General features: G+C 31.1%; 1 protein-coding gene across 2 annotated transcripts in view; it reads left to right on the top strand.

The window, feature by feature from the left end:
- Positions 1–26,078, top strand: part of LOC143069057 (uncharacterized) — an 82,558-nt gene extending 56,480 nt beyond the window's left edge. For both annotated transcript variants that reach the window (XM_076243486.1, XM_076243487.1), the window contains 3 exons: positions 456–562; positions 14,205–14,349; positions 18,596–26,078. In XM_076243486.1, the coding sequence (XP_076099601.1) occupies positions 456–562; positions 14,205–14,349; positions 18,596–20,600 (2,257 nt within the window). In that variant the 3' untranslated portion in view covers positions 20,601–26,078. The remainder of the gene's footprint in view (positions 1–455; positions 563–14,204; positions 14,350–18,595) is intronic.
- The last annotated feature ends 201 nt before the right edge of the window (positions 26,079–26,279 follow it).

The raw sequence follows: 26,279 nt of genomic DNA, 5'->3' as shown, positions 1-26,279 counted from the left end.
TTGTAATGTTGTATAAAATGACAATTTATAATAACATTGTTGACCAAGAACCTCAAAAGTATGATGAACTCCCTGTGACATTATTATCCATTAATGATACCGTCAAAATTGAAAACGGAATAATACAGACACTTTTATATTATACACTTCTAATATTTTGAAGTTTTTTTATTGCCAAAATTAGTTTCTAAATTGTGTCACCACATGATAAAACAATAAACTATACATGTGACAAGAAAAACTCACCTGTAATTTTTTCCCTTTTTACCTGTCCAGGAATTACCTGAGCCGTGTCATCTAGTCTAGATATGTAAAGTTTAACATATACAACTGTCAGTTGTTTAAATCAGAGGAATAGAGAAACCGTATTCAGTAACTTTTATTTTCACCGAGAGAAGATATATAATGATGCTAATTAGGGTAACATTTGATGTTAATTAGTTTGTGTATTGCAGGATTATTACCTTAATTGGATATGAGCCCAGTGAAGTTATAGGACGGACAGCTTATCAATTCCACAATCCATTGGATGCTGAAAGAGTCAGGAACTGTCATTCTAACTGTAAATATAATTAAAACATATGTTATGTATACATTCTCATGTTATACACACAAAATTATGTGGTCTTTTTTAATTGAAATTTAAAGTTTTTTTTACAAAATCAAGAGATTCTAAAGAGTTATTATCTGAAGTCAGTTTTAGTTTCTTCTTGTCTCTTAACTTTCAGAGCTTTAAGGTGGTACCTAACACTACAGGGAGATAACTCTGTAATATCAGCTTAACGTTTTAATTACGTTGTGTTGTTAAGGGAATATTAAGCTTCTCAATGATCAAAATTAGAGTTTGTCAAACTGCTATATAACCAGTGTAATTTTTCTGATGAAACGGTTGGTTCAATTTTTTTTAAAATTTTATATTTTTGTCAAAGGGTCAAAGTAAATACTTTGTCAAAATTTCAAGAAAATTAAACGAGCCAAATTAATTTTAGTTAAAGTGTTGGGTACCACCTTAATTAATTTGAATAAAAGATTTAGGACTTTTGGTAACTCTAAGCTCACTAAAATGCTGTTCTAAAAGCTATTGGATAGTCTTTTAGCAATGTTTAGCTTATTGTTGTTTCACTTTGCTAATAAACATGATTCTATGAGCTTTTTGTTGCATTATGCTTATAAACATTTAGCTCAGAGCCTAGTTGTTATGTGAAGCTCAAAACAATTTTAAAAAATCAGAGCTCTTTGCTGCATTAAGAGCCTGTTGTATGAAGCTCAAAAACATTTAGATTTGTTTTTTGCTACATTACAAATGTAAGCTACTGTAATTTTGATGGGTGCCACATGTGGAGCAGGATCTGCTAACCCTTCCGGAGCACCTGAGATCACTCCTAGTTTTTTGGTGGGGTTCTTGTTGTTTATTCTTTAGTTTTCTATGTTGTGTCATGTGTACTATTGTTTGTCTGTTTGTCTTTTTCATTTTTCGCAATGGAGTTGTCTGTTTTAGATTTATGAGTTTGACTGTCCCTTTGGTATCTTTCGTCCCTCTTTTACATTCATCACTTACATTCAATAGTAGCATTTTAATATTCAAGCTTCAAAGAATATGTAATTCTTCTTGAAGAGTAGAAATTATTATTAGGTAAAAGCTAGAGACTAGACAGCAAGGATCCAATGAATAATGAATATTTAATGTTAATTCTAAAACAAATTCATGGGTTGTTAGGAGGATAAGGGTGTAGAAGGGGTGGGATGCTGAGTCCAAGTTAAGGGGAGTAGGTTTATAACCCTAGAATATTATTTTCTTAATGACTAAAGCTCCAATACCCTTTGAAATAGAAAAAAATAAACAGACATGCCTGTGATGCTTAAGGTGGTACCTAACACTACAGGGAGATAACTCTGTAAAATCAGCTAAACGTTTTAATTACGTTGTGCTTTAAGGGAATAGTAAGCTTCTCAATGATCAAAATAAGTATTTGTCAAACTGCTATATAACCAGTGTAATTTTTCCGGTAAAACGGTTGGTTCAAATTTTTTGAAATTTTTATATTTTTGTCAAAGAGTCAAAGTAAATACTTTTTCAAAATTTTATGAAAATTAAACGAGCCAAATTAATTTTAGTGAAGGTGTTGGGTACCACCTTAATTTGATTATTGAGTTTCATTTCCAACCTTTTTAATGCTACATGTACTTTTTGAACATTAAAAGATGTAATGATGTATAAAGCTGTAGACATGTTTGAAGCTAAATGAATAAAAGTAACCAAAAAATATAACAATATACATTCATCTAAGGTCAACTGTGCCAGGGGAAGTTGGAACCTTAATTTTGTATTAATTTGTCAATTTATCAACATGTAAAACTTCATTTTAACAACTCCGTAATTTAAATTCACAGTAATAGATTTTATGTTGATTACTTCCCTGTAATTTGTACTTTAATTTGGCATGAAAAGTACGATGATTCAGTGTATATACATATATTTTATACATATATCAGCTTTGATAGACAGGCTATGACCAACATTTGAATACTTTGGCTTATTTTTCCGAATGCAGGTCAGGATTATTGGTACTTGTTTTATACATTTATTACTTTCTGTTTATCTTACCAATGGAAGAACTATAAATTACGATTAAAAGCCTATTCTTCTTTTAATTTTATGGTGGGAACGTTACACGACATCTAAAAAAAAAAAATGAAATGAAATTTTTAAATTTGTTTACAATTTGAAATGACAGTTATAAAATTTTAATGTATCATTGACTAATATTTTCTTTCTCTTGTCTGTTCCTGAAAATTTTACATTTTAAGATTTGGAAAAGGATATACATGTTCTGTAAATTCAGAAATTATTGTGATGTTTTTATTAATGTGCAAAAATGTGCATTTCAGTCTCTGGTTCACAATAATTAAAGCTTTCATTCATAATTTAAGTAGTAAATTTCCTTCACAAAATGTTGCAATTTTATTAAATTTATAGATCTCACATTATAACCATTAATCAGTGATTAGCAATTATAAATTTGCGAAGTTTCTGAATTTTCAAAAGTCGATTTTCCCTTTTAAAGTTTGAATATTTACAAAAATTTGATAATTGTACCATACTTGGGAGAGTTTAGGCATTAGAAGAATTTTCTAGATTTTTTTTTTGCTTAACTCCATCCATTTTGCTATGAAATGTGTTTTATTGAATTTTTATAGAATGTTTAATCTGAACAAACTGAAAGCTCTTATCCTGTACTTTACAACCAAAGTCATTCATGTGTCAGGAAATTCTCTTTCAACTTGTCACTTCACTTTGAGTTTTATCTAGAGATATTAAGTAAATTTTGTGCTTTTACAGTAAAAAAAAAAAAGGTTTATCCTGGTATCTTGTCAGAATCTTTGGTTGATAAGTGTATTGGAAATTATTTTAACTGTACATATTTCTTTTGGATTGGAAGCACATAAAAGTATACTGAGAAAATAAATCTGGTTTGTTCTGCAGATAGTGTTTGCACAATATGTCTATGAACAGGTGTTGTAAGTTTCAAAATTTTAGTCAAAGCAATTTCTTTTTTGTTTTGTTTCAGTCAAAACTGTATTAAAATTTGTATATTTTTTTGTGTAAAATGATGTTAGGGTAATTAGTCCTAGTTATATATAGGTACCATTGAATTTTAAATTAACCTCAATCTTCTGTGTTTTAAGGCCTACCTCATGAGAGAGTCCAACTTTCTTTGGACTCTCTCATATTCAGATTGAGAGGGGGGCCTGAATGGCCCAGGTCCCCCTTTTGTTGGAAAAATTATGGATTGATAATATAGGGAATCACCTTAAGCATGACTGAATCCCCCCTTTAGGTCAGTCAGCTGCCCCCTCTCCCTAATGAAACGTTCTGGAACCACTACTGTCTTGGATTCATCAGTAACTTTCTCTAAAGGGATTAGTTGCTTACCCTTATAAGGCCTCTTGTAAAGAAAGGCGTTCATTTTCTAAACATGTTAAATTGAATTATACATAAGATGAGTGTTTGTTTAGTAATTTGACCTCTTGCACATGCCACCTGTTTTATAAAACATTGTTCCCTAGCTCCCCTTTTGTCAGTTGTAAAGGAGTCTGCTAGAAATTAAACTATAAATATAAATACACACCAAATAAAATTTAGGAGGAACGCTTCTACTGTATGCTTTTTCTTGGTGAAAGTAATAGGTTTAATAAAACTATAAATTAGTTTTGTTGAGTATTGTTTGGCAATTTAACAGCTTTGTAAACATTTGTTATTTTATTATGTAATGTTATAAATGAAAAATAGGTAAGAGAAAAGTAGGACTTGTTTTGAATACCATGTAATATTTTTAAATGGAATTAAGGAATCAGGTTTGTCTAATTGTTTATTTTTGGGTATAATTCAGTGAACTTCATATGTTTTAAAATGTTGTCTTGTTGATCTTATCAAATTTAAATGTAAACATCCTATCTTAGAATAAGCATCTCATTTAACTTTTACGGTTAACCTCAAGTTTTGACTTGAGTCTTATCTTATGTGGTTATGATTAAGTTTATTTCCTTATTTACCAGGATGCGCAATAATATTTTATTCAGAATAAATTTAAAGTTTGCGGTTTGAATACTAGATTTTCTATGTGAAATGCACTTTTGATTGTTTTTTGGTCCATTGGTTTCACAGGAGTACATGTATGTAGGCTCTTGTAGGCCGAAGTTCCAAATATTGATGTAGCAATTCATGTTCCTCGGCAGTATGTTATAGTTTATAAAATTAACAGCTTTTCATGTCAACGACCGAGTCCAAATGTTAAGGAGATGGTAACAATGGGTTAGGGACTCTTTTTAGTCCGTTATTTCTAGATGAAAAGCTGTAAGCACTTGCCAGTCAACAAAGAGGTCGTGAGTTCAAACTGCCCTCTTCTTGTTGCACTCGACTCCAATCTTCATTAACTGGGATTGTTAGTTTTCCTATTGATGGACAGTGGTTTTTCTTTGGGCACTCTGGCTTCCTCCACCAATAAAAATTAGCCCAAGAGAAATAATTAAAAGTTGCGTTAAAACACAAAAAAATCAATTCAAATCTAGATGATAAGTGTTTCCAATTAATAATCATATAGCATATATATATGTGTGAAAAATTTAAAAAAATGATTTTTGTCAAGTTTTTCGTACAAAGTTTAGCCAGTTACACCCCATTTAATTTTGCAAAATTCCTGATTTCAACTACAATTCTGCCAGGAATATATAGAGCGCAGAGTTCTAGAAATGACTAAATAATCGAGTCAGATTGGTCATTTGTTATAACAATCACACTGTAAAAGCATGCACTATTTGTTTCTTTTCCCCAAAACTGTACGGTATCATTGAAGTTGATGGAAAATTTTAAATATATGCTAACTTTGACATCATTAAAAGAATGCTGATATAAAATTTTGAAACAAAACTACCAATTTTCTTAGTCTTCATTGTTAAAACTGTGATACATTGTAATATTATGGCCAATAAATTCTAATTTGCACATAAAGCTAGAAAACCCCAGCAGGAGCGTCACCCGATACCTTCATTTGAACGATTCAGGTGACGTATATTTTATCTTCATCCATTGTCATCATTTAAAATCAAATTGGCTTTCAGTTTTTTTGGTACATTATATGTCTTAATTCTCAAATGTCGTTAAAGCATTTTAAAAAATATCTAAAAGCATTAGGAGCAAATTGGATGCAATGAAGGTATTGTCATTTTATGCATTAGTACTAATTATTTAGGATTATTTATTTTTTTCACATGTAATTTTTGACAGAAGTTTAATGCCCCTATTTTACTGCAAAAAGAAAGTTGAAATTATTTTTGAATTAAATTTAAAATCAAACTCTTTTAAAAAATAAAATCTGGATTCTAACGGCTTTTTTAGGGACTTGATTTGGCCGTGAACAGAAAGTCTTCTAATTAAGGGTCTAGAATTCAGAACAACCTCAGAGGTCTTTTTTGCAGAGTACCAAAATTCAAGAACCAATAATCAGTTCAACCTTTTTTGTATGAAATTGACAACCCTTTAAAAGAAATGTACCTTCCCAAGTTTAAAAACACTGGAAGAACAAAAACATTGAAAAAAATCCCCTGACTGATTTTGTGTCTTTAGCTTGTTGACATTTATATGTTAAAGTACCATTTACTTTACCATATTAAGTATGATGTTGTATTTAATATGATATACCTTCACTGGGGTAAAGCTGATGACCGTAACTGCATTCACGGTCATCCCAAGATGTCGGATGAAAAAATAGGTCAGTATCTGTATTGTCTGTTACAGTGTTTCTATATCATTTTCTTTACAAAGGAGACATTGATACGATGTAAATTTATAAAAGATTCACACGGAAATTACAAATTACTTCCGAGAAATGTGCATGAAACAGGAAATTCGATTTAAAAAAATCGTTAAGATGACCGTAACAGAATCAGCAATTCATAACAAGGGTGACCGTAATTGGTTAAAAGATGACCGTAATTTCTAAATGATGACCGTAACTTTTAAAGGATGATCGTCAATTCTAAGAAATATCCGTATTTGTATAATTACTTTTTTGTATCAAATGATTAATGGTGTAGCCATAGGCGGATCTAGGGGGGCCCTGGGAGGCCCCCCCCCCCCCCTTTTCGTGGGAAAAATTTGGTTGATTATGTAGGGAATCATTGAAGCATGACTGGAGCGCCCCCCCCTTAGGAAACGTTCTGGATCCGCCACTGGTAGATATAAAACGTATTTATATGAGAGTATTATCCTATAGGTAGGAGAAAATAAGACATGCTTTAAATACAAAGTTCACCATATATATCTTTTTTTACGGTAGAGGTATAATTTTTAAAATGAACATACAACAAGACATGCACATGAAAAAGTGGGGAAAACATGCAACAAAAGCGCACCTTACAAGTATAATAAAAAAACAGCCTCCAACTAAAAGCCAAAAGATTTTTTTTATTTCTGGAATTCCTTGTAATGACATATAATAAATGCACTTTTTTAAAAATCCCAATGGATGTACACCCATTGATATTATATCGTCTTTGATTTGTCTTCTATTTTGTCTTACAAGTAAAATAACAGAACCTGTTTTTAAAATACTACGACCAAACTAGTGAAGGCGAGCTCCAGCAAAATAGATCCTTAAAATAGTCTTGTGCGTATAGCATATCACAAGGGACAGGGGCGGATTAAGCCATTTTCAAAAAAAGGGGGGTCCCAACCCAGGGTAAAGGGGGTTCAAACTATGTGTCCCCATTCAAATGCACTGATCGGTAAATAAAAAGGAGGTTCCAACCCCCGGACCCCCCTTGGATCCACCACTGACGGGAACCTTGTCAATTTGTATGTATAGCAAAGTTGTTCATATATAAAGACAAACTAAGATTTTAATCTGCTTCCTCTGGAACCATACATACAGGCTGATTACCGGATATTTATATGTTTGATTAGCATTTTTTATGCTCCATTCATGGGCATTATGTTTTCTTGTCTGTGCGTCCGTTCGTTTGTTTGTCCGTTCGTCTGCTCGTTCGTCCGTCTGTCCCACCTGAGGTTAAAGTTTTTGGTCGAGGATGTTTTTGATGACGTTGAAGTCCAATCAACTTGAAACTTAGTACACATGTTTTCTATGATATGATCTTTCTAATCATAATGCCAAATAACAGTTTTTTTCCCATTTTAACGGTCCACTGAACATAGAAATTTATATATATGTAGATGAGGCATGTACTAGAGACACCTCAGAGGGACACATTCTTGTTTCTTCAACTTTTCGTCGTATCTCTGTCAATTTGTATTAAAATTTTAAAGTCGTTATCAATAAATATTTCATTGTTTACGAGAAATTTGCAATTTACTATCAATGTCGTGAACTCAAAATACGGCAAATAGTTAAAAATAAATTGATGAAACATGTTTATATCCGCTAACTAAGCCCCTATTGAGACAAACACAACAAAAATCTATGAATACAAATACGGATATTCTTAGAATTGAGGGTCATCCTTTAAAAGTTAAGATCATCCTTTAAAAATTACAGTCATTCTTTACAAATAACGGTCATCTTTTACAAGTTACGGTCATCTGTTTACCAATCACGATCATCCTTGTTTTATGTTACGGTCATCTTGAAAATATTTTGATAATGATTTACGGACATCTTAGCGATTTTTTCAAATTGAATTTCGCGTTTCCTGAACATTTTTCGGTAGTGATTTGTGATTTCTGTGTGAATCTTTTATAAATTTACATCGTATCAATGTATACTTTGTAAAGAAAATGATATAGAAACACTGTAACAGACAATACAGAAACTGACCTAATTTTTCATCTGACATCTTGGGATGACCGTGAATGCAGTTACGGTCATCAGCTTTACCCCAGTGTACCTTTATACATTATAAATACCTTGACAAAATGGTGGTACTTCACCCACTAAATAGTTTGAAGTAAATTAGAAACAGACAACCATAGCAAGCCCTTCAGGCAATTCATTTTCACACCTATTGTTTTTACGAAAGACAAGTGTTGCGGCTCAAAACGTTATATCAAATTATTATTAATTTGATTCATGTTTTTTACATTTTATATGTACGTTTCATAGTTATGTCTATAACATTTCCTCTTGGCTAAAAATAAAAGTTTCATTGTTTTTATAAGTGTTGAAATTTAAACAAAAAGTGTCTCATCAGGCTTTAGGATTCAAATGTGCATACTGTGATGTGAGAGATGGATAACAGAAATATGGATCAAGACCTTAGGGTTGAGGTCATTAGTATCGCTGTACTTATTTATACTATGAACAGAAAATGCTATTTTAGGTTTAAGGTTACATGATTATTATATGAGTAGAGGTTATATGAATATATAATGAACTTGTTCAAATTTGAAAGTTGTATCATGAAAAAGATGTTTGAATAAAACTGAGCCGGTAAGGTTTGTCTGATTGCCAATGAGACAACAAAAAATAGGATGTAAACTATAGGTCATAATGTTTCCTAGCTTCAGCAGTGAGCACACCCATATATGGTAGGCTATAAAAGGACCTGGGATAAAATGTAAAACAAACAAAATGTCTGCGAAAAAATAATGAACGAAAAACAGTTAATGGCTGACATCAAATGACAGCAACTATAGACTAAAGGCTCCTTGCTCGGTATAGGCCTATTTTGTTTAATGATATTTGTTAGGTGATAACTTTTGAAATAACCAGCTTTGTGAAAAATGGGAACTGTATTATGAATCTGTTCAGATATGAAGGATGGTGGCTGAACATCTGAAACAAATTACTGTCAATGACAACAATAATGTTATGTGTTTTTATTGGAATTTCTAAACAAATAATTTTTTTTTATCATTTTTTAAAAATTTATTTTGAAAGGAGGGAGGGTACTGGTAGAGATCATTGTGTCTATTCTGTCTATCCAAGAGCAGTTGCATGTTAGTTGTCTCAATTTGGCAATATTTGCCACTGGACGTTAATCAATCAACAATCAATCAATTTGGCAATCTATACCACATCTCCTTATGTTATATAGTGAGTAATTTCCTGTGCCATCATTTAGTGAATTTGAATTAAACTTTACACCTTGATAGTTTACCAGATGAAGATAACAAGATGTCTCTGAAAGAAGATGATTCATTTACTAATTTAATGAAATGTTTTAAATGTTTAAAGGGACAGGTTATTGCACCTTGATTCACACTACTATAATCTGATCTATATCCCCTTGTCTTGAGAAGAAAAATGGTTTGAATACATGATGAGACAACTAATATAGTAATGTACTATTTTTAGTAAATAATAACTCTGTTGCCTACAGCTATAGGTTAATATAGGTCATGGCTAGAACGTTATCATTTAATTAAATAGCTTGAAGTATCAGTCGTCGGCCATATTTGAAATTAAAAATTATGTTAAATGAGTCATTTAAATTCCAAATATAGAAATTTTAAAGTTGAACTTTCTATTTTTGTCCACTATGTTACTATTTTTATCAGATAGTAACAGGAATTCCCCTAGAGGTATTGGAATGATTTATCAGGTGTATACCATAATAAAATTGAAGGGTTTGATGGACATTTAGTACATGTAGATTATATCAATCTAAACAAAAAATCAAATTGTCCTAAATTGTCCTTTCAGTGGCCTGTCCTTAAATAAACTTGTCCTGATTTAAGGTTAAGATTCAGCTGGACAAGTCAGAAGTCATCCAGCTTTATCTCCACTTTTCATTTCTAAATTAGCGGTAGACATCAGTTTAAAACATAACTCTAGGGTACAGCTTCATGGTCAGTCATCACATGATCAAGCATTCTCTCTTGATCCATCTCTCTCTTTTCCTTTCTATAATAAAAACAGATCATTTTTTTATTGCTTTACTTTTATACTGAATAAGAACAAAATTCAGAAATATTTTCATAGTTATTATATATTATTCCATTCAGCCTTAAGTTTCAGAAACTACTGAACTTTAAGAATTTTTTGGTCTTTCAAATTTTAATTAAAAACTAAAAAGTCTTTTATGAGTGTTATTTTGTTGTTGGGTTGTTGTTATATTGACTTCAATTATAGCTTGCAGTTTCAACAATAGAAGCAGACAGGGTAATTAGACAATTAATTATTTAAAAAAGTGAATGTTGAAACAGTATGGTGTAATAGAAAAAGGATTTGGAATAGATGTTCAAATCTGAAAAAAGACTTTCAAACATTACTTTATTTAGCAGTTTTTCTTCATAAATCATAGATCAGTAAAAAGGTCAATCTTCAGGTATGAAATCTATAGAGAAAGATCAAGACATATTAGGCCGTTAGTTTTCTTGTTTGAATAGTTTTACATTGTCATTTCAGGGCCTTTTATAGCTGACTATGCGATATGGGCTTTTGCTCATTCAGTTGAAGGCTGTATGGTGACCTATAGTAGATAATTTCTGTGTTATTTTGGTCTCTTGTGGAGAGTTGTCTCATTGACAATCATACCACATCTTCTTTTTTGATATTTATGTTATTACAAACTTGTATATATTTTTGGATAAGCACTACATTTATTTATAAATTGTTTATAAAGGTCACCAACTTCCTGTGTAAAATGTAGAAATTTGTTGTAACGATTCTTTAGTGTTTCTGTCATCATTAAGATACTTGCTTTCAATTTACAGACCAAGTTGGTGACTGATAATGTCACATGTTAGACAAAAATTAAATACAAATCATTTATAAGACTATTTCTACTAATGTACAGTTTCCTAAATGTCAAACTTCAAAATAGTTGCCAATCTATATTGTTCAATGTACCAAAAATAGAAACGATAGATAAAACTACAAACATAAATTAATGGTGTGATGTTAGGTATTTCGTAATCATGTAATCGTCATGCATTTGTTTACAATTTATTCAGTGAAAGTGTATTACATATGGTCGATTTGAATTTTAAGTTTATGACTGATAAATATTTATAAGGGATGATATAACTGACACAAGCTTGAGGTTAAGTTGCATAAAATGACATAAGTTTTACTTATATACTAATTACTTAGCAATACACAGGTTATAAATTTGTTTTTTATTTCTTAATCTGCAATTGCCTCATTTGTCAACATACATCTTGGTTTAAATGGATCTATTGTTATTTTAGGTAATGTATTTAAAACAAAACACTTCAAATTTCTATACGTAGAATTCCAATTCTTCGGTAAATCTTACCATAAATTTAAATGAGTTTTTTATGGAATGTCATGAATAACATGTTTGATGGTGACATCCTGGTGTCTATGCAAAAAGTTTGAATCTTTTTATGCCCCACTTACGATAGTAGAGGGCCGTTATGTGTTTTCTGGTCTGTTGGTCTGTTTGTCCGTCCATTCATTTGTCGTACCGTTCGTCCTTCTGTCCCACATAAGGTTAAAGTTTTTGGTCAAGGTTACGTTTTTGATGAAGTTGAAGTCCAATCAACTTAAAACTTAGTTCACATGTTCCCTATGATATTATCTTTCTAATTTTTATTCCAAATTAAAATTCTGACCCCAATTTCATGGTCCACTGAACATAGAAAATGATAGTGCGAGTGGGGCATCCGTGTACTTGGGACACATTCTTGTTTTGAATCTGTTTGAAAGCAGCGATGCTTATTATGCCCCACCTACAATAGTAGAGGGGCATTATGTTTTCTGGTCTGTGCCTCCGTTTGTCCGTCCGTCCGTCTGTGCCTCCGTTCGTCCGTCCGGTTAAAGTTTTTGGTCAAGGTAGTTTTTGATGAAGCTGAAGTCCAATCAACTTGAAACTTAATACACATGTTCCCCATGATATGATCTTTCTAATTTCAATGCCAAATTATAGTTTTGACCCCAATTTCATGGTCCACTGAACATAGAAAATGATAGTGCAAAGTTCAGGTTAAAGTTTTTGGTCAAGGTAGTTTTTGATGAAGTTAAAGTTACATCAACTTGAAACTTAGTACACATGTTCCCTATGATATGATCTTTCTAATTTTAATTCCAAATTAAAGTTTTGACCCCAATTTCACGGTCCACTGAACATAGAAAATGATAGTGGGAGTGGGGCATCCGTGTACTATGGACACATTCTTGTTTGTATTTTACATCTATCCAAAATTTAATATGAGTCCCTCATTTAATTAAGCAAGGTTTCCAACTAAGCTGAATGTGTTTTTTTCACCTTATTTGGACAAATTCTACATACATTTAGAAAAATTTAAAATTTAAAATTTAAAATTGGGAAAAAACTGCTGTCAATTTTCTTCAAGTTTTTCCTGCAAAATAAAGAAATAAAATGATCTTGAAAGTCGCTTCAAACATCTCATGCATACATCTTCGAAGTTTTATAATTGCAGTAATAAAACATCCTTCAAATTTAGAAGTTTTTCATTCAAATCCAAGAAATTATTTTTATGCCCCACCTAGGGGCATTATGTTTTCTGGTCTGTGCGTCCGTCCGTCCGTTCGTTCGTCCGTCCGTTCGTTCGTCCGTCCGTCTGTCTGTTCGTTTGTCCGTCCGTCTGTCCCGCTTCAGGTTAAAGTTTTTGGTCAAGGTAGTTTTTGATGAAGTTTAAGTCCAATCGACTTCAAACTTAGTACACATGTCCCCTATGATAAGATCTTTCTAATTTTAATGCCAAATTAGAGTTTTTACCCCAATTTCACGGTCCACTGAACATGGAAAATGATAGTGCGAGTGGGGCATTCGTGTACTGAGGACACATTCTTGTTGAAGTTGTATTAACATTATATGTACAAACTGCTGCTAAATTTCTGGTTATTGTACAATTTGCTGTATGATCAAATAATGGGTTGGTTCTTTTTACAGTAGATTTGCTGCATTTCTCTTTCTTTTATTTCTTTCTTACTAATTTATATGTTTACTGAAAACTGCTAGTATACTGATTGCTGAATGGCAATCTCATAGTTATGCATGTAGCAGTAAAACTGTTAAAGGGGCAAAATTGAAAGAAAAAAAAGTAATGATAAGAAAAGGACATGTAACAAGTCTATTTTTATTGTTACAGACATGCATCGTCTTACAACACTGTAGTATTGTTAATGGTATTATAACTACCTGTAATGAAACAGCTAATTTGAAATGAAATTTGAAAAATTGATGATCCTGACTTCAGAAGTTATACAATATTTAATTGTTACTAAAAATTATATAATTAATTAACATTTTAAAGGGTTGATGGCGTTTATAAGATTTAAATTCCTAATAGCATATTGCAATTCTCTGTGATACTACTAAATCATATGTAGATTTTTGTTTGTGAAATTCCATGGTTTCTAGCTTTCTTAATGAGATTATCTCGCTTATTATTCCTTATATTGAAATAAACAGCTTTTCATGTATTTGGTAAAACAATACTTGCTAAAAATGTTTTCAAGCACATAGTACCTAATTAGACATCGCTGGTAAATATGAACCTGCCATATAAGCAGACAGAGTATTAATTATAAGCCATCAAGGTCTGATAAAAAAGAAAAAAAAAACAAAATACGCAATCACAAATTTTTTTTTTTTTTATTCAGTATCAAACTTTTTTTTTTGATAACTTGTAAAAACAAACATCTACAAGAACTAACAAAGAATATTTCTCAATTGCCCGGAGGATGAAGTTTTATTATAATTATAATGGTATAACAAAGACAATTGTTTGATTTAGTGTTGTTTTCCTTATTTTTCAGTAATAGTTCAAGGTTCGTCAGTCAGCAAATATTACAGATTCGTTGGCAAGAATTGTGATTGGGTGTGGATGCAGACACGTGCTACGATAATTTATAATACAAACAACGTTCCACAGTACATTGTCTGTATGAATTACATTATAAGGTATGAGTTATATTTTTGTGGGACAGATCTAATAAGTGTCACATAGTTGTTCTGGTACAACAGTGTCCCCCAGTAAGGGAAATGGCTTTTTCTTGATTTATTTACCATTTATAAAGGACATTGATGGACTGGTGATATTGTCTTAGCCAGGTGTTAATTAGGATATTGAAAATGTGTACATTTTAGTTAAATTCGTAAAAGTGGAGTTGATTGAAACTGCTCCTTGGCAGAGCTGTGGATTTTTCCGTAACAAATCGTTTCAAAATACAAAACATAAACTAATGTTTTTGTACGTCATTCAAAAAGAAAGTATGCTTACAATATGCATCAAAGTACGCCCAATGTTTATTGAGACGTAAAAACATTTGCCACAAAAAATCAGCCTAGGGGTTATGTGTTTTTCCTGTTTTTACACCTTGTTGTACATTTTTAAATTCTAAACTTTTGGCATTGATTATGCATGAAAAATATTTACATAAAATCACACAAGAAACATCTACAGCAACATACAAAGATTGTTCCTTTCTCATTTTACACACACAAGTCAAATGATTGGGTTAGAAATGTATGCACTGTTGTGATCAACAATGTTGTATGCATGAAAATTTGCCTCAGTGATGGCACATTATTTTTTATTTTTTTCGCCTCACAGTAATGTCACCTTATTATAGATTTTCAATATGGTGAGGAAGTCAAAAGGGAAAGTGTGGTGAAAAAGTTAAAAAATAAAGGTGAAAGATCCAAAATGGATAACTAAACTTATAAGTTGAAAACAAAATGACAATTTCATGACAAAAAAACAAAAAGCAACCAAAAGACAAACAACAGTACACAAAACTCATCATAGAAGGGGAAAACTGTTGAAGTCCTTCCGTTTTCTTAAGTCTCCTGTGTGAAAAATATAGACAGGTGCATTTTGATAATTTCTGGTGAAATGACTTTCAACCTCCAAGTAATGAAAGAAAATATTAAAGAATTCTCTGAGTATTGATCAATGGTTTGTTGCCTAAGTTACCTTAACATTCAGTGGCAAATATTTCATGCATGTTCAGGATGATCTATTATGAGAATGGCTAGAAATGCTGATATAAAAAATTACGCTTTGGCTTAAATTAACATGAAAAAACCAACATTGTCATGATGAAATTTTTAAAAAGAAATTGATTAAGGTATTGAATTTTAAGTCGTGCTTAAAGTTGGAAAAAAAAGATAACATCACTTTATATGATCGTATGTGTCGAAAGCGATTTCTGAATAAAGTTTCATCATGAACTCTCAAAGTCAAGGGTTGAATGCCAAGATTGTATAAGAAATGAACAGTTGAAGTCCTATAATCAAAAAAGGCCCAAAAGTTAAAATCAATTAAAAAGAAATTAAAAATTAACTCAAAGTTCAAAGCACATTAAAAAACAGAATAGAAACACAAAGTTCAAATCATTTTGAAAAACAAGACCCAATGCATTTGGTGGCCTTAAGCTGTTTTCTGCTCTTCAATCGTTGTTGTCTCCTTGACACATGCCCCATTTCCATTCTCAATTTTAATCATAGAAAATAAAAAAAAAAAAATTCTTCTGTATACAATGTGAAAGTCAATTACCCTCCATGCGTGAACCTCATGGGTAGTCAAGGTCGTTAAACACCCCTTAGTAGTAGATGTCAGATACATCACATGACTGTTTCACCAACCAATCAGAATCCTTCCATTAAGTGAAATTAACACCTATTATAAATTTAAGTTGTTGAGTTATAATTACTTAATATATTGTTTACATAATCATAAAATACATTGCACTCCATTTCATGTCAGTGAACTGCATGACAAGTTCAGTACAGGTGTTTGACATTATGCCATAAAGTAGCAAATTAAATTGATCTGGTCTTGACATTAGTGACTTCTGCCATTTTTGTTTAGCTCATTTTTAACTCCCATCATTATTATTCATAAGACTAACTTTTGAGATGAAAGTGTGCTTATCTAGAAGCCATTGAAATGATTTGTTAAGGTCGTGAGCTTAGGTCTTGTCAGGTATCATCTTTTAAAGTCAGAAATTTGAACTTCTTGACTTATGGGTATAAAGTTGTTTAAATTAGAAAGGGATGACACTGCAGAAATTATAAACTTAAAAAGCGTAGAACTTTGACCCAGATTATATGACTGATCTTATATCATCTATTTTATGTTTATGTCTTTGATATAGTTGTGTATGTTCTGCTGAAGTGTAAAATTGCAACAAATCAATCAATTAATTAACCGTTGCAAATTTTTAAACTTAGAATTGTGGTTTAATGATAAATAGCTACAATACACAAATTTACAAAACAGAACTAGAGTATATAATTAGTTGAGTTAGTGCAGAAAGTGGAACCAGTAAATTTTTATTTTTTAAATGTTAGGTGACTTTGTCACGATAAATTAATTAGTCTTTGTATCATTTCATAACAAAATATTTATAACAGTATGAATAAAAAAATTGAATGGGGCTATTATACCGTTATATAACAATGATTCAGCGAGGAAAAGGCACAAAAAAAAACCCAACCCTTGTACATTTAAAAATCAGTGAGGCATCAGCACAAAAAATATGAAACATATAAAAGACATCAAGGCAACATCACAGAAACCTAAAACATCTATAATCAATATGCATTTTTATACAACAGACAATATGTCTTGCTTTAAATTGCTCAAGTCTCATAAAAGGTTTGGAATAATTTTAACAAAAGCTTCGAAATATAATCCATGAACACTAGTCCAAATAATTCTGACATCTTGCAAGGCTATTTTAATTCTTTTCAGGGATGAGACTACCATGAACACCAAATTCCCCAATTGAAAAAAAAGGAAAATTATGATGTGTAACAAAAAAAAAATGATTGATGAAGAGGTGTTGTTGTTTCCATCAAAATTAAGATAAAATGGGTTCTTTGGTGTCTCTGGAACCTTTCATGACTCTCAACTATGCTGTTAAGGGAGGGAGTTGTAGAAATTTTAGATCTATTTTTAACATGGATTATGGTCGTTTATGGTTGAATGATGTAAAGGTTTTTTTTACTTATTGTTAAAGGCCTCACTAAGATGAAGAACAGCAATCTAAGCACTGTGACTTTGCTTTGTGTGTGTTTTTGGTGTATTTTTACTGATTTTGTGTCATGGATAGATACCCAATATCCTTTGTTTTTCTTTTATTTTGTATTTTCATAGATACTAGATTTCATGTTTTGGAAAGGTGTGCATACAAGCTAATTGTTAAAGGGGTCAATAAACCCAAGAAAGTCACAGAAATGAATATACCCCATGAATAATAATGAATCCATAGCAAGTCATAAAGGCATATTTTAAAAACTGCATCAAGAGAATTTACAATATTTGTGCCTGAAGTAAAAAAATTATACAAAGTTTATATTACAGAAAGATAAAGATTTTCTGATATTATCTAGGTTAATTATATGCAAATATATTCCTAATAGAAGGTCTGTTAAATCTATTTCAAGTGTCAAAGAGCATTGTCTTAGACATTAATAAACAAAACAGATTTTGCAGGTACAATGCGGTGAGAGAACTTAAAATGTCATTAAGTTGAAAAAAAAGTTTTGGGTTGGAATATTTGCTAATATAAATTAGTGCATTTTCATCAATCATTGCAATTTGCACTTCTGACTTTAATGGTATGAAGTATAGTAATTAGCCCACTTAAATAAAAAAAGTTAGTTCTTTATTTGGCTTGTGTTTTAACTGCAGAAAACCTATTTACTCCAACATGCTCTTATAGAACTGATCAGTTTCTTTAAAGAAAGGGGTATGATAGAATATCAATTCTAATATTTAAATAATTATTACCAGATTTCAAAATTAGTCTATTTTTGCAGTTTTTATTAGTTTGAAGGCACCAATACTTATAGTTTGATAGAACTACAGTACTGAAGCCTTACAGACTAAAAACATCAAAGTATGTTATTTGGAAGAAAAATGTAAAATCACAATAATACTGAACTCCAAGGAAAATTCAAAACAGAAAGTCCCTTATCAACTAGCAAAATCAAAGGATAAAACACATCAAACGAGTGGACAACAACTGTCATATTCCTGACTTGGTACAGGCATTTTCAAATTTAGAAAATGGTGGATTGAACCTGATGTTTATAGATTATATTGACTTTTTTATGTTTTGAATTCAGGGCCTCAAACAAATTTCTGTACTTTCTTTACCTTCATGTTTTTACTCAAATGATTCATTCTATTTTTCAGTGAAGAAGAGGGAGTTCGAGTATTAATGGAGGAGGACAAAGAATGTCTAAGCTGTACAGGAGTAATGGAAATATCCAGTAAACCGGTCAAGGTCAAAGATTCTTCAAAGGGAGATAACCCCGATCACCATAGTGACAATGGATATCATAGTAGTTATAGCCCTTATTCTAGTATCAATCCCAGTCCTTTGTCAGAAAGTTCAATGAGTCATAAACAATTTGAATCTGATGATTGTGTCGGAGGTGATACAAATGATGACTTTCCCATGAGTGTTGTTCAGGAATGTGCAAGTTCGTTAGACCCAGATGGCGCTGATGATGAAGAAATGATAAAATTCATTGAAAGTTTGGATAGTGAAAGTGACATGGCCAAAAATATTCAACAGTTAGCTGATAATGTTCAGTGGAATAGGGGACATTCTTCGCAGATGGCTTCCTCAAAAAAGAGATCTCTTCAAAGAATTAAATCCTGTCCACAAGTTTTGTCTCTACTTCCGATAAACGATAGTGATGTAGAGGATCAACCGATTCAATTTACCTGTAGACCATCAGGAACTGCCTTTTTTCAAGACCCGTCAAATCAATTCGAGAGTGGCAATAATCTTGGCAATAACTTTGAAATTCCAAAACCAGGACTTTTAAACATTCAAATTGGCTCATTTAATGATGGCAATCTTGGCAGCTCGTCAACTTTAACTGAAGCATTACCAAAAGAGATCTCAGACTTCTGCATGCAATATGCCGAATCAATGGCCGACATTCAGTCACAGGATGTCATGATGCAGTACGGACATGACAGTTTATTTCCAGACTTGGAGGGTCTAAACGATCATTCTGGTCGGATCGGTTGTCAATCAATGAATGGTAGTGGCATTGCATCACCTGGTAGTCAGCATTCCTATGGAAGTCCACAACCACTTCAAAATAATACACAAACAGTGATACCTAATTCACAAACTGTCATACCAAATTCACAAACAGTGATTCAGAATTCACAAACAGTTATTCCTAATTCACAAATAGTGATGATGAATGGACAAACAGTGATGCCCAGTACTCAAATCGTAATATCTAATACACAGACAGTAATGCCGAATACCCAACCAGTTCTCATCTCCCAATCTATGCTTCAGAATCCAAATTCAGTACTAAATACACAGTCAGTTTTACTGAACTCACAACCAGTGTTGTCAAATACATCACCACCGATGTTCCCAACTAGTCCACAATATTTCACTCGTAATTCAGACACTCCAAACTCGTATCTTTCAGGCTCAAGCGTTATGAGCCCGCCTCAAAGCTATTCAAATCTGAATAGTCCAATGTCAGTCGAATCAAACATTTCTAGCCCACAGGGGGAGTTTTCAAACATACAAAGTCCAAATCCGCAAGCACATGCTTGTACAATTGGCCTTAATAACTTGACAATGAATTCTGGCCGATCCCCATCGCATAATTACATGCCCCGTGTGAATCCTTCTCAAAACCAACAGAATTTTGTGGGCCATAGAATGAATGGCAATATGGATAGAAATATGTTGGCAAAAATGAACAGTGGAAATAATATGTCTCAAGGAAATATTGGGAATCACATAGTGAACAATCATGTGAAAACAAATGGCCATTCTTTGCTTAATAATGGCGCCAGTCAACAGGTGTTGTCTAGAATGGCGCCACCTCCAAATCAGCAGAGCTATCAGCAAAATAAAGCACAAATTAATACTACTCAGATGGCTAGTGGCAGAAGTAGTAGTACTTGTGTTGCACCTAATTTTGCTGCTAATAATCCTTCAAAGGGTTTACGTAACGTTAAGTCAATGTCTGAACTTGAAAAAATGCTTAGAGGTTATTCTCCACCATTTTTATCGGACAAACAATCTGGTTCTGCAGAATCCAGTTGTACACTCCTACAGCAGATGTTAACTGGAAAGTTATCAGGGGAAAAATACATTGCAATGGAAAAACAAAGACAATTAAACGGTGTGATTAGAACTTCCCATAAATGAAGTGAAATAATGAAAAACTTTGTAAATACACATATCATATAGATATATTTATATACACATTATATTCATATACATGAAATGTTTATCATATGTATGTATACCCATATAAAACCATTCCATATTCTGAAATTATTTTTATTAATTTGTTCATATTTTTTTCTATATTGTTTGATAAGCTTCAGGGAATTATGATATGGTTATCTGGTCAAATTCTGATGTTATGTATAAGAAATTTTACCGACCTTTGTAAGACCCTAATTGGTAGTCAAGGTCGTCAAAAAAACATTGTCATAGGAATTTTTCATAGATAAGAATTTTTATTTAAGGAAATATCTGCAATAGTAAAACTATAATTTTCTCTAACTTTATTTCCAAGGGCAGATAATAAAATACCCTCTTTGGTCTGAAGAGCCAAAGGGAGTAAATTTAAATTATCTCCCCTGATAACATTTTTTAAAATGAAGTTAGCAGACTTGTTTGTCTTCAGCACCTTTGCAATATGTTTAGCAGAGTGGCACATTCCACAAGGGAGAAAACCATATCATCTCATTTAAAAATAAAAACCATGAGAAAACAAATTTTATTCTATTTGATTAAAAATGTTTCTGTGGATGCATATGAATACAAAATAACTATTTCTCAGACACATATTATTTGTAAAATGTTAACATGTATGTAAATGTATCTGTTCTCAGTTCGACTTTTTTTTAATTTTCCAAAGACTTTAAGAATAAAAAATTGTAAGATCTTTTTCAAATTACAGAAAGAGTTTTTATGTATTTAGAAAACATTCAAAATACAGAAATATTGTAAAATGCATGCTTTCATTACTGATATAGTTAGTTATTTTTGTTTGTTATTCCTTTTGTTAATTGAATTCTATATGTTGGTAAGATAAAAAAAAAACAACAACTTATCAATCAGTGAAATTTAAAGTGAGTTGTCTTTTTATGTTACAAAATCATGGTAAATCTGGTCACAACTGAACCTTGCTAAATTTGTAACTTATGTAGACTTAGACAAACTGCTCTTTTTACCATAAATCTTACATGTAAAATTTCTCATAAGTCATGAAAATATCAGTATAAATTACGAATTTATGATCAATGTAAATTGTATGATTTTTTGTTAAAAAGGTATCAGAGCATAAAAATTGATCAGGAAATTAACCTTTCTAAACTGAAAACCTGTTTAATCTGAAAAAAAATCTTAAGTGCTGATGGGGTTCAATTTAAATGTGTTTTGCAACCATATTAAATTATCTTTTACCCTATAGAAACATGTGTGTCCCACTAACCTCTTGCAAGTCATTTTTGGTGAACACTGTAATGCATTTATATTGCTGTTACAACTAAAAATAGAAATGATATACATTTATATTAATTGTTATGCCTTTTACATCTAAATTTGAAAGTGAATCATGTTGTTAGAAAATACACAAACCTTGAAAATTTTGATATAAATTTATGTTGTTGATATCATCTGCCAGACAGGCCATATTTGTTTCCAAAAATTGATTAAATACATGTATGCATGTAACTTTTTGAATGAAAATTATGTCTGAACATTTTTCAAACATGTTTGTGCTACCTAAAAGGATTAAAATAAATTTTTGTTTTTAAAGTAAATATTCAGTTCAATTTTTTATTTGTACAATTTTATTTTTACCAAATTAGATGGTTAGACCGACCCACAGTAATAAAATATGTCATTGGTCATTTTCTGTTTGAATTAAGCTATATTTTTACATACTATCCATTTCATGCTTACTATGAAGCATGCTCAGTTGGACATCTATGTGATAAATGCATCTTTGTTATCAGAATAAAACCTGCAATATTCATTCCAATATTCATTCAAGATTTGATATTTTCCTCATAGAAGTTCTATTATGAATGCTTTTTTGAATGATTGGAAATTTGTTATGAAAAACCTGTTGTACACTTTGGAGTAATGTCTCATTTCAAACCTGCTGATCCCAAATTTATACACAGTACATTGAAAATACAATGTAACTTTAACTATACTATATAGAAAGTAGATTTTATCATGAACCGTCATGATATTAAAAGCATTTTAATGCCAATCAAAAATCTAAGACGACTGCTATCTTAACATAAATACTTAAAGAACTTTTTGAGTAGTTTGTCTGTTTTTAAAATTTTACTGTTCAATGGTATGTCATATAACACATTCTGGTTTAACACAGACTCCATTCCTCAATGTACATTACATGCATTATTTTTCTGTGAACCTAATATATTTCAATTTTTTTTTTGTGTAAGAACTATAGCAGAATTATTTTTTTTGATTGTATGAAAGAGGGCATAAAATTCACTATTTTGATGCTTAATCTGCATAGATAGTAATATTCTTCACAGCCTTGAATATAACTTTAGTCTCATTTCCTCTGAAGCTCTTTTTTCAGCTAAAAGAATGGCATTTTTTCATATTGATATTGATTCAAGTAATGTAATGATCTTGCCTGGAACATGATATATATTTTGCTTTGTTTTAACTTTGACTGTGATATTGTTTATCGAAGTTGTATATATAATTTTAACGTTTTATGCATTGGCTATTTCTAGGACATGTTAGTACTATTTACATTCTATATTTGATATGTTTTCCAAGAATTGGCAAGTACTTTTCCAAGAACAAGAGAGATAATTATTTTTCAAATGAGCAAACATTTTTCGTAAATTGTTGAAACTATCTCCTAACTGAATTTTCTTTATTTTTATGCCCCACCTACAATAGTAGAGGGGCATTATGTTTTCTGGTCTGTGGGTCCGTTCATTCATTTGTCTGTTCATCAGTCCGTTTGTTTGTTCATCCTGCTTCAGGTTAATGTTTTTGGTCAAGGTAGTTTTTGATAAAGTTGAAGTTCAATTAACTTGAAAATTTGTACACATGTTCCCTATGATAATCTTTCTAATTGTAATGCCAAATTGAGATTTCCCCCCATTTTAATGGTCCACTAAACATAGAAAATATGATAGTTAGAGTTGGGCATCCGTGTACTGGGGACACATTCTTGTTGACTTGTATTTTTGAGAGGACACATTAGGGAATAAACATTTTGGTGAAAAATCATCAAAGGCTATTCCTCCCCTGTAGTACTATTCTTGTAAAAATTTGTTCATTCAGTTCAATTTATTATAGGGTTCACTGATGTGTTAACAGAGAGTAAAGAATCGCTATTATTTTTTTACTTCATCAACTTAAAAGGGGACATAATTCTATCTGTCAGAATAATCATATAAATGTTATATAGAGGTTTCCTCCATTTGGATAGTTCAGTTTTATGGTACAAATTTTTCAGTCATAAAGTTGAACATCTGCTATCTTGCTCTGTAATTTTTTTTCTGATTTTTGTACATCAATTATTAAACAGGTTTTTTTTTTTCGCTTTATTTATTCAAAGTTGATCATTATTTTTTATCAGTTAGATTGTATCGGAAGATAAAGCAACTATCTAAATTTGGTTTATATTAATTGTCTTAATATCAAGCTGTGATCACATTTTGAAATTGACATTCTGTAAATATAGTTAAACATTGAAATATACTATATAAGTATACAAATCACTTTTTCGTCATTTCAGTTCACATTTATATACATTTATGTGAGCATATGTCATTTTATGATGACTTCTTTATCCTAAAATAAACTTCTTTTAAGAAAGGTAATCACAGTTGTGAAATTGAAAGAATTTATTAGTGTAATAAAGAAGAGAAATCTTGTCTATTTGTAAACAATTTTCATACATGTACATATGAAACTAAATGCTTACATGTAATGTTTGCAACAATCAGTTATTTATCACATAATTTTAAATACTAATATTTCTGAAGCTTTCTTTAATTTTCTCTTTTACAGCAGTAAAAGGAGTTTTCATAGTTGAGTTTCACCTTTGCATGTTTTCCATATGACTTCCTGTCTTCTGTTATCATTAAAAGGATCACATGGTAGTTATTTCGTTTTGTAGGTATCAGCTGATTTGATGTAAAAAGCAAACTATGTCCTCTGTACATGTTTTCAATTTAGGCTCAAAAAGTTTGCACATTAAAATAGTTAAAAAAAAAAAGTCTTAAAATACCAATATGTGAACATCATTCATGCTAATGGTCTTTATTCGCAATATTCTCTTTGCAATAGATGTTTTGACATTTACGTATGAATGCAAAGCTGAAAAGTATGCACGAATTTTAAACCATGGATAAGAAATCAGTTATATGAAGGTGATTTGTAACAACTCTTCTGCCCATGACATTGATTTCAATAATTTTGATTTTATGGTGGTAACCATTGCTTTCATGAAATTATAACACATTTGTGACTTGTTTGATACTTATTAATATATTTATCAAGTATTGAAATTTGTAGGCATAATAGATAATATTGTATAGCAATATAATATTTCCCACAGAAAGTAACCAAAAGTTAGCACGCAATAAATTCTAATATTGCACTAGTGCAATAAATCTTCAAAATTCATGACGTCATTAACGACAAAATCTTAGTTTAAACCAATTTTTACTTTAAATATTATATTGCTATACAATAAAAGGGTTATTGCATGAATATTTGGGAATATTGTCCCTCGTAGAACATAAGCCCGCAAGCTCGTGCAATATAAAATTCTACTCGGGACAATATTCCCCAATATTCATGCAATAACCCTATATTACACCATTAAGAATATAAGAGCAGAAGGTTGAAGGTAACTTTATTACTGAAAATTCAGAAATTAGTGTGTACAATTATTATTTGATTTTTGGAGAAAAGACGAAAATGGGAGATAAATTATTGTGGTTTCTCTAAAATCTGCATACAGTTTTATGTATCAGAATTGGAGTTCTAATTATTGCAATACTCAACCAGTCACGTTTTCTGCATAACCAAATTTTAACTCTTAATGATTTCTGAATTAAAAGTATTATTGTACTTAATTCCCAAAAATATATACTATTTGTACCCTAAGAGTGCATGGTCATGATTTACCTTGTAGGATAAATATTTACTTTATTCAAATTTCAATTGCTGCTGATCATGCCAACAAGCTGCTTCTACTAAAACATTTTCATAATTTTGTTCACACATCAAAACCGTCATTTGCATATTATAATGATCATTATGTCTCTCATTTTTATTTTTACATGAATTGCTGTGCACTTCTGAATGATGAACATGGTATATTTGTTAATTTTGTTATTTTAAGTTATATTCACAATAAATAAAAAATACCACCAAGATCTGCAAACCCAAAACCATTTGTAAAAAGATATATCTTCAAGATTTATATGTCGTATTTAACTACATATTTGTTAATTAAATATAATAATTTTTATGTCAGATCACTAAAGTATTATGTTGACATTATGATACTTCCATGGTCAGAATATTGTATATTTTAAACCACCTTGTTATGTGTGATAATGAATCATTTAATGATATTAAAAAGATCAAAAGTTAGTTTTGTTTTTTTAAGAAAAGAGAGGTGAAAGCCAAACAAAAAAAAGATAACCTGCAACAGTTTACAAAAAACAATATACAGAAAAGTGAAAGTCTTAGACACATGAACCCATCCAAAAACTGTAAGACTGGGTGATCTCATGTTGGATTAAAATCGCTGTCAAATTTCATTGCTGAATGATGGCTTATTGCTTGCCTTAA

The sequence above is a fragment of the Mytilus galloprovincialis genome, chromosome 3 (assembly GCF_965363235.1).
Source record: "Mytilus galloprovincialis chromosome 3, xbMytGall1.hap1.1, whole genome shotgun sequence".
Lineage (NCBI taxonomy): Eukaryota > Metazoa > Mollusca > Bivalvia > Mytilida > Mytilidae > Mytilus > Mytilus galloprovincialis.
This window is presented reverse-complemented; position numbering and strand designations above follow the sequence as displayed.